Below are 18,350 nucleotides of genomic sequence, written 5' to 3'. Positions count from 1 at the left end.
TCGAGGTGTTCTTTCTGGGAACAGAAAAAACAGGAGAGGGTAAGTCAGGAATGACAGAAGCAAGAGGTTATACAGGGAAGGTGTGTGACTGTTTAGTCCTATACTATGCAGCTGGACAATGCAGAGGCAGTGCAGGTTCCCACCTCAGCTGTGCCCCCTCCAGCATGCATCTTCTGTCTTACCTACAACCCCGCAATCTAGCATCACTGGTTGTTAGGTTACAGGCAGCTGGTCCACACAACATCATGCATTTCTATTGTGCGGGTGGCAGCCTGCACCACAACAACCAATAACACCATGCATAGCCTGGATAAGGCAGGGACAGAGCATGCAGGATCACTGTGGGCAGATACAAAAGCAATGGAGCAGCAATTTGACAAATCTGGTAACAACCCAGCTAGGGAAATGGAATTCTGGCATTGCCGGGTCAGTTCTAGCAAGTTCCCAGGTACAAGTATACATGCTTCAGGGATATGACTAGGCATGTTTAAACAATTGTCTTTAAAATAGAAAAGAGTTTGTTGGTTGGAAGGTGCCTACACATCTAACCGCCAAAGTCTGTAGCCAATGGTTTAAAGACAGAACTGCTTCAGAAACTTGTTCTCTGGTATCCAAGATAGATAGTTCCTTCTAAGGAGGGCTAAGGTTGGATAGGCCACATATTTATTCTAATCAGCAATTAAAGGCGGCCATGGCCTGTACTCCTCAATAGGCCTTTTGGCAGGCCTCTGTCTGCCATCTTGTAGTGTTATAGGTCCAACATGGCTTCCTAGCCTCATTCTATCTCCTCCTCCTCAGTTTGGATTCCCATAACGTTTTCCCATCCTCCTCTGCTCTGAATCCAGGGGGAGTAGTTCTCTTTGAGATATCGGGTGCCAAAACCAAGGATCTTGTTCATTGGTTGATTTTCTAGTGTGGTGAGGGCAGTGGTGGCATGGAGGCACATCGCAATCTTACTAGTTTGCTGCTCTTCTTCTGCATCATAGGTGGGGACGATCTCCAAAAGAAAACAGTCTGTCACTTTCTTGTAAAAGTTGTATGACCACAGCCCTCTAATTCTTTCCATGAGAGTTCTTTCCTCCTTTATCTGGTCATTCAGTCTGTCTCCTGTTGCTCTCAGAATCTGGACGATGTTGGCAATTAATTCATCTTCATCATCACCATTCTGCTGGACACTGGAAACGCGTCTATACATCCGGAAGCCATTTTCTTTTTCTTGCTTTTTAATCTTCTCTACAATGTGCTGCACCCCTTTCTTATTTATGTAGGATTTATTTATTGTATTTCCTTTTGCAAAACCACAAAATTACCTTTTGTTTAGGTAAATAAATCACATGTATACATTTATTTATTTAAGTATATTGTCAAGTATATGTTGGAAAGAAAGTAGAAAGCAGCCAATGGGTTTATGGACTAAATTTGACTGAATTTGACTGAATTTTATGGACTGAATTTGACCAAGATCAGTTTCTCAGTGATTTTTACTTAGCTTACTAATTTTGTGGTGAAAAAGTGAATAATGATTTTTCAAATAATAACCAAAGCTTTTACCTAAAAACTTAATAAGCTTAAATATTGCCACCACATTACTGGATATCTCAAGTCAGCATAATTTCTGCTTATTCTCTACACTGCTATAAATTTGCCTTAGCTTAGTGCAGAGATCTGCAAACTTTCAATACAAAGGACCAGTTTACTGCCCTTCAAACTTTAGGAGGGTCAGACTGTGGCCAGGGGAAGTAGAAAATGACCTGGCATCAGTGGGACTAAACAATGCCATAGGTTTGGGGATCAGTAGGAGTAAAAAAATTACATTATTGGTGTCAGTGGGAGGAATAATGCCACGTCTTCGGGGTCAGTGGAAGGAATAATGCCTCGTATCAGTGGAAGGAATAGTGCTCCAAGGGCTAGATAAAGGCAAGCAATCATCTGGCCCGTGGGCTGCAGTCTGGAGACCACTGGATTAGTGAATGAACAGAATTTGTGCTGACTATAGACATCATCTTACACATTTAATTTTTGTAAAGTTGCTGTGAACTATTTCAAACACATAATTTCACAAAACATAAAAAATAATTGACAAAGTAAATTTAATATACTCCAATAGTACATTTCTACCAGCAAGAGTGTATAGTACATTTCTACTAGCAACAGTGTAACTACAATTCCTGGTGCCACAGAACAGAAGTTGTGTAGGGCACTACAGTTGCATAGCTATGTGACACCTTGTAGTTTCAATTGAGACAATATTGTAAAATTATAATAGATCTGTGTATGTCCACTTGAAGTCTTTTTTTTTTTGTTTTGGATTATATTTTCACTAAGATTTAGAACCACTCTCTGTTTGTAACTGCTGTTTGGTGCTCCATCTAAGAGATGTCACATCAATTCCTGTCCTGGCAACATCATTTTAACAGACAGAAAGTGACATGAGCTCTCAAACAACAAACACAGACTGAAATACAAATGGTTTGCTCTAGGATAATAGACGTAAGATAAAAGCACCGTGTGATCGTTTTATGTAGGTTTTTGGTATGTGTGTTCCTATGGCATATTTTTCCTTCATTACTGTTTTTAAAACATTATCATCAAAAAAAGGAAGTGAGGGAGATCTTAATAAAGTAGACCCAGAAGGCAGTAGAAGACAGACTGGAGTTTAAATTCTTCATTCTTTCCAATACTACCAAGATAAAATATTGGCTTGGCTTATATGTTAATCTAAAGTCAGTTTAAAGCAAGGATAGGTAGGAGAACTTTCCACATAGTCTAAACAATATCAGTAACAGAGGAGGGTACATAATGGCGCAAAAAAGCAGTGATACCTTCAAAATACACATAAAAACAGACAGTAAATATTACACTCGTGAATGTGGGTACATAGGGTGCACATGTAAGAACATTCAGCCTTAGGGGCCTGTGATGTGTCCTGTATAAAACCTGTGCAGCCACCGCTACGAGCAGGAAGATGGGTCGTGCTGCAGACACTCCAGAAACACCAATATGAGGATCAGACACCACAACTGAGGGATAAAAGCAGGCCACTCTCACTCCTATCAGCTTGCAAGGCACTGTGGGAATGAATTTTCCAAGAAATGTTCTCTTCATAAGACTCAGGATTTATCCTTCAGGAGGAATTACCTGAATAGAAAATAATATCAAAATACAAGAGTAATTTTGGCTGCTATGACTGTAGTTATGTCACTGGGGTGGATATGGACCAACAAAAAATTTATTTTTTTAATAGGTGTTAATTTAAGTTTTTTTGGTTATATAAAAAAAATAAAGTACAGCCATTGACATTGCATCTTGGCCAATGGCAAAAAGACTACACAAAACCCAATTAGTCATAAACAACATTTACATGGCAGTGTACAACAGGCTATTTATTAGCTACAAATATATGTTGCGCTCCTAAATACTTCTCAATGAATACTAATTAAATTATTACCATTAAATTAATTCAATTATGATACAAATAACTAATAAAAGTGTATAAATACCAAAAAATATTTAAATAGATAATTTCAACTAATCAATCTCCTCCAAATAAATATCAAAATAATTCCACATGAAATACTCCTCTAAAAAAATATTTTACCAAGTGCTTTATTAGCACTGCAAAAGTTTTGCAGGAGAAATACTACTGTAGTAGTGCATGGTCATTTTAGACTGAGCAGCCCCAAGTCCAGGGACAATTTCCTTGGAGCCTGATGGGGAAACGCCAGCAAGAGCAACCTTTGCGACCCTGATAGTTCCGCCACTAGTGTCAGTATACCCACATGGAAGAAAAATATATTTTAAATATATTTTTTAAATATTCTTCCCAAATATATTGCCATATATTTGAAATACAAAAATTTTGGCCATATTCAATATATTTCAAAAATATATTTCAATAAATATGTATATATACAGGGCTTTCTTTCTGCCGGAACGCGGCGGTACTGCGTTCCGCCACCTTTTTCTTCTTGTCCCCGCTCACCGACTGCCTCTGCAGAGCTGACAAGCTATGCAGAGCAGCGAAAGTGACAGGTGCCGGACGCGGCTTGTTTATGTCATGCTTGCGCGTGCCCGGCACCTGTCACTGCCGCTGCTCACAGCCGGTGAGCGGGGACATGCACGCTTCACCCCCCCCCCCTCTACCGCCAGCGTGTAAACATCGGGGGCGCGGACGATGGGCGAGGACACTATGCACGCTTCACCGCCCCCCCCCGCCGGCGTGTAAACATCGGGGGCGGCGCGGCGACATCAACGGCAGTGACAGCGTGGACGCAGGGGCCGTACAGCTTGGAGTAGGTAAGCTGCGCTCGGCTCCCTGTCACTGACTGCAGTATCATGTATTGCTCTAAATTTTTACTCTCTCCCCAGCCTGTGCCCACCTAAACTATCCCAACCACCTGTGCCCACCTAAACTATCTGAGCCCACCTAAACTATCCTCACCCACCTGAGCCCACCTAAACTATTTCAGAACGCAATTGCTCAGCGCTCAGCGGCGCCGATCGAGAGCGCCCCTCCTGTGCATGAGGAACAGGAAAGATAAATTCAGTGATGGACGGTATTTTTTGGAGGAAAAGGTGGCAACCCTAGGGGAGCCTGTAGGAGCAGGCACATCTACCAGACAGGGTACACATGCATGCTAGACTGATTTTATATCTATGCTGGACGTTTACAAACGGCCTGCCATGATTTTATATCTATGCATGTGTTCCTGGTGTCAGTACGGTACTGATTTTATATCTATGCGTGTGTTTCTGGTGTCAGTACGGTACTGATTTTATATCTATGCATGTGTTTCTGGTGTCAGTACGGTACTGATTTTATATCTATGCGTGTGTTTCTGGTGTCAGTACGGTACTGATTTTATATCTATGCATGTGTTTCTGGTGTCAGTACATTAGTCATTTTATATCTATGCATGTGTTTCTGGTGTCAGTACGGTACTGATTTTATATCTATGCGTGTGTTTCTGGTGTCAGTACGGTATTCATTTTATATCTATGCATGTGTTTCTGGTGTCAGTACATTAGTCATTTTATATCTATGCATGTGTTTCTGGTGTCAGTACATTAGTCATTTTATATCTATGCATGTGTTTCATGCAGATCATGCAAGAGGCAGCCGGGGGTCCGATGACATCATTTCCCTTATATGGTATGTACGGGAAATGATGTCATCGGAAGCCCCTCCCAAATTTTACTTGCATTCCTGTTCTCTAAAGGGGTGGTCCTAGGGTTTGATGGGGGCGTGGCCAGGTTTGGGTGGGGGAGTTCCACCACCTTTCCTCTGAGAAAAAAAGCCCTGTATATATATATATACAGGCTATTTATTAGCACTACAATATATATATACACACACACACTGCATGTTGAAATGCGTTTTTATTACAAAATATAAGAATAATATTTTTAAAAATACCGTATTTTTTGCTCCATAAGACGCACTTTTTTCCCCCCAAAAAGGGGGGGGGGAAATGTCAGTGCGTCTTATGGAGCGAATGCAAAGCGGCCAGTCCGGTATTTCTGCCGCCACCATGTCAGAATACCGGGCCGGCCGCTCAGCTCTTCTCTCCTGCAGGACCTTACCTGTTCCTCGCTCCAGCGCTGCAGTCTTCCCGCGGCGGCTTCTGTGACAGCCGGGTGCCCACTGCGCATGCGCGAGAAGTGCCACACTTTGTGAATGGTCCAGTGTCTTCTGGGACACATGACAGTTCCCAGATGGCTCCAGGCCATTCACAAAGCGCAGCGCTTCTCGCGCATGCGCAGTGGACACCCGGCTGTCACAGAAGCTGCCGCGGGAAGAAGAAGGAAGGACAACTCCGCGGAAGTGGGAGCGGGTACCTGTGAAATTCAGGTACCCGCTCCCCCTCCCTCCCCAAAGGTCCACAGTCTCTGGTAATCTCCTTTACTGTCTGCAATCTCTGGTCATCCCCTGCACTGTTTGCAGTCTCTGGTCTTCTGTACTATGTCCACAGTCTCTGGTCATTCCCTGTACTATGTCCGCAGTCTCTGGTCATCTCCTGTACTGTGTCCGCAGTCTCTGGTCATCTCCTGTACTGTCCGCAGTCTCTGGTCATCCCCTGTACTGTGTCCGCAGTCTCTGGTCATCTCCTGTACTATGTCCGCAGTCTCTGGTCATCTCCTGTAGTATGTCCGCAGTCTCTGGTCATTCCCTGTACTGTGTCCGCAGTCTCTGGTCATCTCCTGTACTGTGTCCGCAGTCTCTGGTCATCTCCTGTACTGTGTCCGCAGTCTCTGGTCATCCCCTGTACTGTGTCCGCAGTCTCTGGTCATCTCCTGTACTGTGTCCGCAGTCTCTGGTCATCTCCTGTACTGTGTCCGCAGTCTCTGGTCATTCCCTGTACTGTGTCCGCAGTCTCTGGTCATCTCCTGTATTGTGTCCGCAGTCTCTGGTCATCCCCTGTACTGTGTCCGCAGTCTCTGGTCATCTCCTGTACTGTGTCCGCAGTCTCTAGTCATCCCCTGTACTGTGTCTGCAGTCTCTGGTCATCTCCTGTACTGTGTCCGCAGTCTCTGGTCATCCCCTGTACTGTGTCCGCAGTCTCTGGTCATCTCCTGTACTGTGTCCGCAGTCTCTTGTCATCTCCTGTACTATGTCCGCAGTCTCTGGTCATCCCCTGTACTGTGTCCGCAGTCTCTTGTCATCTCCTGTACTATGTCTGCAGTCTCTGGTCATCCCCTGTACTGTGTCCGCAGTCTCTGGTCATCCCCTGTACTATGTCCGCAGTCTCTGGTCTTCCCCTGTACTATGTCTGCAGTCTCTAACCATCTCCTGTACTATGTCCGCAGTCTCTGGTCATCCCCTGTACTGTGTCAGCAGTCTCTGGTCATCCCCTGTACTGTGTCCGCAGTCTCTGGTCATCCCCTGTACTGTGTCCGCAGTCTCTGGTCATCCCCTGTACTGTGTCCGCAGTCTCTGGTCATCCCCTGTACTGTGTCCGCAGTCTCTGGTCATCTCCTGTACTGTGTCTGCAGTCTCTGGTCATCCCCTGTACTATGTCTGCAGTCCATTGGTTCAGAATATTTTTTTTCTTGTTTTTCTCCTCTAAAACCTAGGTGCGTCTTATGGTCAGGTGCGTCTTATGGAGCGAAAAATATGGTACATTTCAAATATACTGTTTGTCTTTAAAAGTACAAATCTACATTTTTGGAATACATTTACAAATATATGTAAAAATATATGTAGAAAGAAAGAAAGAAAGAAAGAAAGAAAGAAAGAAAGAAAGAAAGAGAAAAAAAGAGAAAGGAAGGAAAGAGAAAAAGAATGAAAAAAGAGGGAGGGAGAGAAAGAAAGAAAAAAGAAAGAAGGAAAGAGAGAAAAAAGAGAGAAAGGAAGGAAAGAAGGAAGGACAGAAGGAAGGAAGGGGGGACAGAGAGAGAGAGAAATAAAGAAAGAAGAAGAAAGATAGAAAGAAAGAAAAAGAAGGAAAGAAAGAGGGACAGAAAGAGAGAAGGAAAGAAAGAGGGATAGAAAGAGAGAAGGAAACAAAGAGAGAGAAAGAGAGAAGGAAAGAAAAAAGAAGAGGGGAGAGAAGAAACAAAACTGCTGAGAGGGGCAGACACAGGTGGAGAGGGTGGGAGGCGGAAAGGCAGAATCAGCTTTCTCTCTCCTCTCTCATCTGTGGTGGGGTAACTGTCAGCACTGGACAGTCTATCCTGACAGATCCCCCAAAGCAGCTGAAGGGAGGGGGGGACCCGGTGCCAGCGCTGCAGGAGATGAAGAGGCGGTAATGGAGAAGCCCACGGCAGCAGGAGATGATAGGAGGGGTGACCCGGAGGCACATAGAGGAACTGGACTGTGCATTTCTCTCCTGCTGCCAGCAGCTGAGAAGAAGGCATTCAGTGGCGGCAGGAGCGAAATGCACGGCCCGATTCCTCTATCTAGAAGTTCATGACCAGCAGGTCTATGCGGGATAACTTTGATTGGAGACAAAATGGTAGGCTCTGTAAATCTGCTATAGGCACATTTCCTGGAATAAATGATCATCCACTCTTTGCATTAAGGTTAGGTTTCTCAATATTGGTATAATGCTTACCCACAGGGGAGCCGCTGTGTTGATTGGGTTTTCTGTCCTGCTCCAGTAATAACCTGGCTAAAACTGACCAGGCTCACTGGCACACCTTAAGGTTTAAACTGGGCTTGATTAAAAGAGATAGTGATTATGCAGATACCAATAATATGATAGGACAAAACAATAAATGCAATACAAAAACTTAGTAACACAAAAGTATGTGCATAACAGTTACAAAAAATGCCACATAAAGTGATACTAAAGCTTAAATTTTTTTTTACCTTAATGCATTCCTTGAATTAAAGTGATACTAAACCCAGGACCCTGCCTCCCACAGTACACACAACATGGAAATGCAATTATTTTAGTAAATATAACTACTAAATACCTTTTTTCATCAGCAGTTAGAGCAGTCTTGTGACTTCAGCAGAGCACTGGTTAAAGCTTGTAGGAAAAGTTTTCTTTCTGCTGTAGGAGAATGCGAAACCTCTGACCTTCTGTCTGGACAGTGCTGATTGGCCCTGTGCTGATCACATGCACCCTCCCAAGGAAGCGCATGCACACCAAACTGAGCATATGCATGTGACCATGGGTTCAGTCTGTAGCAGGTGGTCATTTCAACAAGAGGAGGGGCAGAGAAGAAAGGATCAAACAGCATTTTTAAACAGTTTAGAGGATTAACCCCTTAGGTTCCACAGTGAGTATAACAAGCATGCTTTACTGCATCTACAGACTGATTTTACTGTTGTGGGTTTAGTATCACTTTAAGGTAAAAAATGTTTTATTTTTCTCTGTCCTGCCCCTTCCCTGTGTGAAAAAGAAGAGAGGGGAGAATAGATCTAGCTCTGTGCATGGCTGCATCTCTTCTCCCCTCTCTTCCTCTTCACACAGGGACTCAAACAGTAGCAGGAGCCATTGGCTCCTGCTGCTGTCAATCAAAGGCAATGAAGAGGAAGTGGGAGGCAAGGCTAAGTCCTGCTGTGTGTGCTTATTCTCCATAGACACACAGCTTGGGAGCAAGCAGACACTGTGTGCCCCCATAGCATACAGCTTGCTATAGGGACACATGAAGAAGGAGGAGCCAAGATCAATGGCGGGGGACTTGAGAAGAAGAGGATCAGGGCCGCTCTGTGCAATACCACTGCACAGAGCAGGTGAGTATAACATGTTTGTTATTTTAATTTTAAAAAATTAGTAACTCTTTTATCATGTTACATGCATGCCTAAATACAGTTGTTTTAAATAACTGAAATAAATACCTTTTTGTAATGGCTTCCTGTATTTTCTTTTATAACAAGCCTCATTCTGGAACCAGGTGCTATTGGTTAAATATTTGGAACTGCTGACAAGATAAGATAGCGGAGTGAAGAGAGTGGTGACCTACATTAATCTTTAATTGTCCATTCAGCAGGCTGGATGTGGGTTTCTAACCAAGCCCTACTGTTTAATTGCAGTGGAGATAAATAGGCATTTAACGTGACTGTGCTGTCCATTCAAGAGTGCCTAGATCACAAAACTGGCTTAACAGAAAACGTTTGGCAGGTGAAACAGTTGACATGCAGTATACGTATCTTTATTGTGTATGTAGCTGTTTTCCTGGATTTTATTTTTGAGCTGAATTGTCAAGGGTTCTGTCAGAGATGTTTCATGGGAAATATTGCACTTTGTCATGGCTAATAAATGCATTAGACCCTTTTTAACTCAATGGTGTGGAAATATTTTGAATTGCAGTAATTTTGTTATCAGGCTTTATTCCCTCTGAAGTTATGATGTGCACCATGTATTTTACCTGTTTCACAAAATCCTTTCTGAAACTGATGCTGAGTTTTTGGCTTTTCCATAACTTTGAACAGCCTGGCATCATGTTTTCACTTGTTCAAGACTAATATGACCAATATAACCTAATGTGTGCATCCTGTCAATATCTCCCTGCTCCTTCATGTTTTATTTTCCTGTGGAAACACTTTCAAAAGTCAATGTCAAAAGTGATTCCAAATGGTTATCCAATCTTGAGCAAAAATATATCAAAAGTACACAGTAGTGATAACTGTTGATTTCATCTGACCCAGAAGTAGCCTTCTTTCTCACCAATAATGTTAAAGAATGGAGTTGAGCAGTTTAAGAATCTCAGCAAGATTGTTTACATATAGGTTTAGGACTACCCCCCTAGGATATAGGAATATAGGAATAGTATAGGACCCCTGTGCCTACTCCAACCTTCAGAACACCTTCTGACATTCTAGGTTTAATACTAAGTCTTGCAACCACACCAGGGAGTTTGCCACAAATAGCTTTCAGCATACAATAAAAAACAATTAGAGTAATAAACAGTAATAAAACAGAATTCTGCTGTATTGACACAACTCAAAATAGTGGCAATGCCAACAATCAGAATTATCAACAGCTGAAAACAGGTAGATAAACAGCTATAAATGGTAAATGTAATATAGCTGGCATAAAATGAACTAGCTAACTGGACTCAGCATAGCTTTAGCAATAGCCCTGAAGTGCAACTATGGCAGCTGGAATAGGAAAATATGGGATTAGGAGGCTATGCTTCCACAGAGCACCCAGGGATATGCTAGGCCTAGGCTTTAGTTAAATAAGAGGAGGAGAAGGGGAATAGCAATTCTGGGGAAAGACAATATACTGATGTTCTTATGAATGTTCTACAGGGAATTGTAGATCTTCTGCCTGCAACGTTGGGGCTCTATTGTTGTCTTGGAGGCACTTAATGATAGTGCTGACGGTTCTGCTAACAGAGAGGTGTTTATGGAGAATGTATAGTATTCCACTGGGTGGAGTTCTTTTCTCAGAATAGTAATAGTATAGTTAGGCTTGCTCTCAGAGCATGTGATATAACTAGGCTCACAGCCCTCTCACCAATCCTCAGATGTGACTGTAGCCTTGCTAGACTCCTGTGCTGGTGATGATGGCTGCTATGTAACTGAAAACATGCACTGGTGTGATAACCTCTGCACCTATGAAGGCATTTACTGGTGTAATGACTGCTGCACCACTGAATACATTCACTGGTGTGATGACTGTTGCTCCAGTGAATGCATCAATCGGTGTGATGACCACTGCACTGCTGAAGGCATTCAGTCACTGATGTGGTGACTAGAGTGTCATGGGAAAATGTCTGCTGAGAAGGTACAGTCGCTGTGTAACTGAGGGCCTTTTTCTCCTGAAGATGCTGGTACACCCTGATGTGCACACTACATTTCTGCACTGCTATGAGAGAGAACCCACCCACAGCAATTTTGTTAAAAGGCCTCCTTACATGTTTTCTGCCACAGGGCTTCCTGAGAGTTGCAGATAGATCAGGGCATAATACAATGTTACAAGGTGGTTTCATTGCTAAAAGCCTTATAATTTTCTGCTTTTTATTCAGTGGTAATACCTCCTCTAGCGATCAAGAAGGGGCACTAGAGCATTATAGCACTGACATTACAGTAAAGTGAAAGTCATTGGACACAATAATGTCTCCTCCCCCAATACTAATATATACTGAATATATATATATCCTGATACCACTGCAGTCAGTGTTGATGGGGGAATCCCTCTCGCAGCACTATTGTGTCCTGACAGTTGGGAGCCTTCCCTGCCTACAGGACATGATAATCATTGATCACTGCTAGCAGCTATAGCTGCCAGCAGTGTTTGAAAGAAAAAAAAAATAACGAGCTGGTTGTACTGAAGTTGATCGATAGATTAACTTCAGTACAACTAGCCTACCCATAGATGGATCTCGAATGGTCCTTGCTGAACTGGCCGAAATTCAATCCATCTATGGCCAATTTAAAGCGAAGCTCCATCCAAAAGGGGAAGTTCTGCTTCAAGGACTGCTTCCTATTAAGGATTGGCACCTGTGAGGGTCAGTGGGGGGTGCGGGTACCCCAATTTGACAGGTACCGGCTCCCAATTCCGGTCGGATCGCCTAGGCGATTGGAAATGGAAGGTGACAGGTCCCGGAAGACTACAGGACCATTTATGAAGAGCAGTGCTACTCGCGCATGTGCAGTGGGTACCTGGCTGTGAAGCCACAAGCAGTCACAGACGGGTGCCTGCACTGAAGATGCCGGCCTCCAGGAATCCAGGACGGCCAGTGAAACAGGCTGCGAGGGACACACCACGGGACCAAGGGACAGGTAAGTGGCTGTTTTTTTAAAAGTCAGCAACTACAGTTTTTGTAGCTGCTGACTTTTATTTTTTGACAGGATGAGTGGAACTCCGCTTTAAGTCATAGAAGAGACTCATATTTCCCTACCTTCTATATAGGACTCCATGCAGTTAAAATGAGAGAGAGAGAGATTTGCAAAGGGAGAAGGCTCTTTAGAAAAGAGAGTGCTCTGAAAATCAATTGTCACAGGGATCTAGTAAACCAGACAGTTGCTTGCAGATGATGTAGAGCTGGGATTTTTACCAGTCAAGAAGCTTGTGCTTTCCAATGTCTGATCCAGTAAGCTGCCAAAAGCTAAATCAACAGGCAGTTGGGACTCGATCCCAAACATGAGCATGTATGGATACAAACCTGTTGCATCTTACTTGGAGATGTTGTATGCATGCACAACTGCTGAGATGTAGATGTGTCTACCAGTGTTGCTTCTTTTCTGCATTCAGGATCCCAAGAATGTTAAGAAGGGTGAGGTTAGACCTCTCAGACTGCGGGTCCCCTTGTGGGAGATGGGGGGGGGGTCTTTCTGGACACCCAAGAGATCCAGCAGTTTCTTGATGAGTTGGCTGTCAAAGACTCTTCCCTGGTAAGAGTACATTCAATGTGGCAATCCATAGTGAATGATGAACTTCTCCATTTTCGCTACTGTGGATGTTCATAGGTCTTTTGTTGGATGTAAAGGGTGAAATAGTCTTTCACTACTAGGACATTTCCATGTCCACTTGAATCTGGTTCTAAGCACAAGAAATCAATGCTCACCATCTCTATGGGTGTTTGACTTTGGAGGTGGTCCATTGGGGAGGCTGTGGAGGGCAAAATCTTTCTCTGTATGAAGAGTATGCAGGAGGGACAGTTATGCAGGCCATAGATGGGTCGAAAATCGGCCGATTTTTCGGCCGAAAATAAAATCGGCCGATTTTCGGATTGTTAGTGGGCTATTTGTTCGGCCGTTTTTCTGTATTTTGGCAGATTTTTTTTATCGGTAAAGTTGGAAAAAAAATTGGCCGATTTTGCCGATCGGCCGATTTTCGCGGCAATGATGGGCAAATCGGCCGATTTTTTACCGATAAAAAATCTGCGCATGAGCAGTGACCTGCAAGAGGAAGACAAAAAGAAGAAAAAGAAAAAGAGGAAGAAGAAGAGGATGAAGAAGAAGAAGTAGAAGAAGAAAAAGAAGAGGATGAAGAAGAAGAAAAGGATGATGATGAAGAAGAAGAAGAAGAAGAGGATGATGATGAAGAAGAAGAAGAAGAGGATGATGAAGAAGAAGAAGAAGAGGATGATGATGATGATGATGATGATGAAGAAGAGGATGATGATGATGATGATGATGATGATGATGATGATGGTGATGATGATGATGATGATGAAGAGGATGATGATGATGATGATGAAGAGGATGATGATGATGAAGAAGAAGAGGATGATGATGATGATGAAGAAGAAGAAGAGGATGATGATGATGAAGAAGAAGAAGAAGAGGATGATGATGAAGAAGAAGAAGAGGATGATGATGATGATGAAGAAGAGGATGATGAAGAAGAAGAAGAGGATGATGAAGAAGAAGAAGAAGAGGATGATGAAGAAGAAGAAGAAGAAGAAGAAGAAGAATAAGAAGAGGATGATGATGAATAAGAAGAAAAATAAGAAGAGGATGATGATGAAGAAGAAGAAGAAGAAGAGGATGATGATGATGAAGAAGAAGAGGATGATGAAGAAGAAGAAGAAGAAGAAGGAGAAGAGGATGAAGAAGAAGAAGAAGAAGAAGAGGATGATGATGATGATGAAGAAGAAGAGGATGATGATGAAGAAGAAGAAGAAGAAAAAGAAGAGGATGATGATGAAGAAGAAGAAGAAGAAGAGGATGATGATGAAGAAGAGGATGATGATGAAGAAGAAGAACAGGATGATGATGATGATGATGAAGAAGAAGAAGAGGATGATGATGATGAAGAAGAAGAAGAAGAAGAGGATGATGATGATGAAGAAGAAGAAGAGGATGATGATGAAGAAGAAGAAGAAGCAGAAGGATGAAAAATAAGAGGAATTCCAGTCCTGCAAAAAGTGTCCCTGCAGAGAGCTCCGCTATTTCTTTGACAGTTCCATGACATTTACAGCGGTTGCAACATTGTATCTATTTGTTTCCGCATAAAAACATCTGTATCCAAAATGGATACAAATAGATAAATTGTTGCAACCGCTATAAATGTCAAAGAACTGTCAAAGAAATAGCAGAGCTCTCTGCAGGGACACTTTTTGCCGGCTGTAGATGGGATGAAAATCGGCCGATTTTTTTTTTACCATTGCTGGTAACGTCGGCCGCTTGAACGACCGATTTTTCATTTTTTAAAAGAAAAATCGGCCGTTTTTCTCCACGTCTATGGCCTGCATAATGCAGGCCATAGATAGGGAGAAAACGGCCGATTTTTCTTTTAAAAAATGAAAAATCGGTCGTTCAAGTGGCCGACGTTACCAGCAATGGTAAAAAAAATCGGCCGATTTTCATCCCGTCTACAGCCGGCAAAAAGTGTCCCTGCAGAGAGCTCTGCTATTTCTTTGACAGTTCTTTGACAGTTCTTTGACAGTTCCTTGACATTTACAGCGGTTGCAACAATGTATCTATTTGTATCCATTTAGGATACAGATGTTTTTATTCGGAAACAAATAGATACAATGTTGCAACCGCTGTAAATGTCAAGGAACTGTCAAAGAAATAGCAGAGCTCTCTGCAGGGACACTTTTTGCCGTATTGGAATTCCTCTTATTTTTCATCCTTCTTCTTCTTCTTCATCATCCTCTTCTTCTTCTTCTTCTTTTTCTTCATCATCATCCTCTTCTTCTTCTTCATCATCACCCTCTTCTTCTTCTTCTTCATCATCATCCTCTTCTTCTTCTTCATCATCATCCTCTTCTTCATCATCATCATCCTCTTCTTCATAATCATCCTCTTCTTCTTCTTCATCATCATCCTCTTCTTCATCATCATCATCATCCTCTTCTTCTTCTTCATCATCATCATCATCATCATCCTCTTCTTCATCATCATCATCCTCTTCTTCTTCTTCTTCTTCATCATCATCCTCTTCTTCTTCTTCTTCATCCTCTTCTTCTTCTTCATCATCATCCTCTTCTTCTTCTTCTTCATCATCATCATCATCCTCTTCTTCTTCTTCATCATCACCCTCTTCTTCTTTATCATCATCATCCTCTTCTTCTTCTTCTTCATCATCATCCTCTTCTTCATCATCATCTTCTTCTTCTTTTTCTTCTTCTTCTTCTTCTTCTTCATCATCCTCTTCTTCATCATCATCATCCTCTTCTTCTTCTTCATCATCATCATCCTCTTCTTCATCATCATCATCATCCTCTTCTTCTTCTTCTTCTTCATCATCATCATCATCATCCTCTTCTTCTTCTTCTTTTTCTTCTTCTTCTCCACCATCCTCTTCTTCATCCTCATCCTCATCCTCATCTTCTTCATCATCATCATCCTCTTCTTCGTCGTCATCATCATCCTCTTCTTCTTCATCATCATCCTCTTCTTCTTCTTCTTCTTCATCATCACCCTCTTCTTCTGCTTCTTCATCATCATCCTCTTCTTCTTCTTCATCATCATCATCCTCCTCTTCTTCATCATCATCATCTTCTTCTTCTTTTTCTTCTTCATCATCATCCTCTTCTTCTTCTTCTTCATCATCATTCTCTTCTTCTTCTTCTTCATCATCATCATCATCCTCTTCTTCTTTTTCTTCATCATCATCCTCTTCTTCATCCTCTTCTTCTTCCTCTTCTTCTTTTTCTTCTTTTTGTCTTCCTCTTGCACGTCACTGCTCATGCGCAGATTTTTTTATCGGTAAAAAATCGTCCGATTTGCCCATCATTGCCACGAAAATCGGCCGATCGGCAAAATCGGCTGATCTTTTTCCAACTTTACCGATAAAAAAAATCTGCCAAAATACCGAAAAACGGCTGAACAAATAGTCCACTAACGATCTGAAAATCGGCCGATTTTATTTTCGGTCGAAAAATCGGCCGATTTTCGACCCATCTATGGCCTGCATAACTTGAAAGTCCTCTCCAGCCCTAAGTGACCATGGTCAACATGCAAGGCAGCTAAAGCAGTTTCTCTATGCTTTTCTGGTAGAAACAATTGCCACATGTCTTTGGGAGTGTCCGAAGGGCTCCTTCAGTAGACCACCCTGTCACATAACTAGTTGATCCCACTCCTTGTGAACCAGACATGCTTCCTTAAGAGAGTTTACTAGCAACAGCTCTGAGCCACTAATCTCCAGGAATTTCAGGGACAGACTACATAGAGGGTCTTCTGCCTGATCCTTTTTTAGGTCTTTCTTTGATAGAATAGGCAGGTCTTCACTTCTTACTTGAATTAAGTTACAGTAAAGCTTGGGAACACCTATGGCAGTGACTCCAATGGCTTTAGATCTGGTGACTCCCTTGTCTTGATTCTCACCCCTTGACATTAAGCTAGGACCCCTTCTGATGTCAGTCAGGTTCACTCAAGGAAAGTCTCAAGGTAATAGGGTCTCCTTGATAGGACATCAGTTCCCCTGTTTCTGACCCCTGGATTATAAGTTAGGCTGAAGAGAAAGCCACACAGGCCACAGCCAACCATTAATGTCACGTGGTGTCCAGCTTGGCTGTGGTGAGTATGTACATAAGTGGATTAATATGTGCCTTGACCTCAAAGTGTGCGCCATACAGATAATCTTTCAATTTGTCCACCACTGCTCACTGAAAGACAAGGAATTATAGCTTATGTGTGGGATAGTTCTTTTAAGCAGGGGTATGCCTCCAGCTCAAATAGGAAACAGGTCATAGGTGTCCATAGTGTTCTTCATACTACACTCCATCTACTCCCTCTCAGCTGGTGTCAGCATGTAGTTTATAAAGTCAAGCTGGGTCAGCGTAGGCCAGAATAGGGACATTGGTCAGACTCCTCTTCAACTGGTGAAAAGCCTGCTCAGGTAGCTCAGTCTATTTGTCCTATATTGATTCTCTAGACTTTCTGGGCCCTTTGGCTTGACAGGCCTGTCTTGGCAATTACAAGTCATCTTCTTTGTCCTCACTCTTCAACAACTCATTGAGGGGTCAAGCTATCTTGGCAAATCACTCCACGAATCATTGATAATAGGAGCAGAACCCCAGTAATGACCTCAGTTCAGTCAGGTTTCATGGTCTTGAGCAGGATCTGATAGATTTCAATTTCTTAGGCTCATTTTCCACTTCTTCAGCTGAGACGATGTGTCTGAGATAAGTGACAGAAGGCTGATAGAACTGGCAACTCCCAAGGGATGACTTCAACTCCTCATTGTGGAGTCTCTTCAAGACCTTTGTTAAGTGCTCCTCATGCTCTCTGGGAGTTCTATTGTAGACAATGATGCCGTCCAAGTACACCAGCATCTCAATCAGGTTCATATCTTCCACTGTCTGTTCGATGGAAGATTGCTGGAGCTCCTGACAAACCTTGGAGCATCCTATCAAATTTGTAGAACTCCAGTGGGGAGATAAAGGCCATCTTCTCTTGATCTTCTGGGTTCATAGGGATCTGATAATATCGACTTCTTAGGTCCAACATACTGAATCACTTCACCTACAATAGACTTTGTAGAACATCTTTTATCTATAGAGTAGTGTAGTAGTGTATTGGTCAGGAATAGTTCTCAGACCTCCTTCCTCCTGCTGTTTACCTCTCTAGTGATACATCATAGAATTCTATTCTGTGCATCATCTGAAATAGGTACTCACAACTGTTTTTCTTCTGTGGTGCTGGCCAACACTGTACCTCCAATGTTATACTCTGTCAAGCGATTATTTTTCCCTAGGTCATTATTTTACATTTAGAAACATTGAACTGCAGTTTCCACTGCTTTGACCAAGGTTCCATCAATGCCAAATCATATTCCATGTTACAGACACCTGTAGGGATATCAACCCTATTGCACACCTTTGTGTTATCAGCAAAAAGACATACCTTACCCACCAACCCTTTAGTTATAAAAGAAGGGTTGGTTGGTAAGGTAGGCAGGACAGAACACACAGAGTAGATGGCAAATGCACAAATCTTTATTGAGGCAAACAGATGACAGCTACTGAATAGGGGAGTTCGCAGGGAGGGTGAATAC

General features: G+C 42.6%; 1 protein-coding gene across 1 annotated transcript in view; it reads right to left on the bottom strand.

Annotated features, from left to right (window-relative positions):
• Positions 1–474: 474 nt before the first annotated feature.
• LOC149442502 (apoptosis facilitator Bcl-2-like protein 14) overlaps positions 475–18,350 on the bottom strand; it is a 37,842-nt gene continuing 19,966 nt past the window's right edge. Inside the window, exon 2 of the mRNA XM_089656049.1 lies at positions 475–1,287. Within this exon, the coding sequence (XP_089512175.1) occupies positions 776–1,287 (512 nt within the window). The 3' untranslated portion in view covers positions 475–775. The remainder of the gene's footprint in view (positions 1,288–18,350) is intronic.

Source organism: Staurois parvus, unplaced genomic scaffold (genome assembly GCF_062004578.1).
Source record: "Staurois parvus isolate SC_StPar_1 unplaced genomic scaffold, SC_StPar_1.0 ptg000884l, whole genome shotgun sequence".
In the NCBI taxonomy this organism is placed as follows: Eukaryota; Metazoa; Chordata; class Amphibia; order Anura; family Ranidae; genus Staurois; species Staurois parvus.
This window is presented reverse-complemented; position numbering and strand designations above follow the sequence as displayed.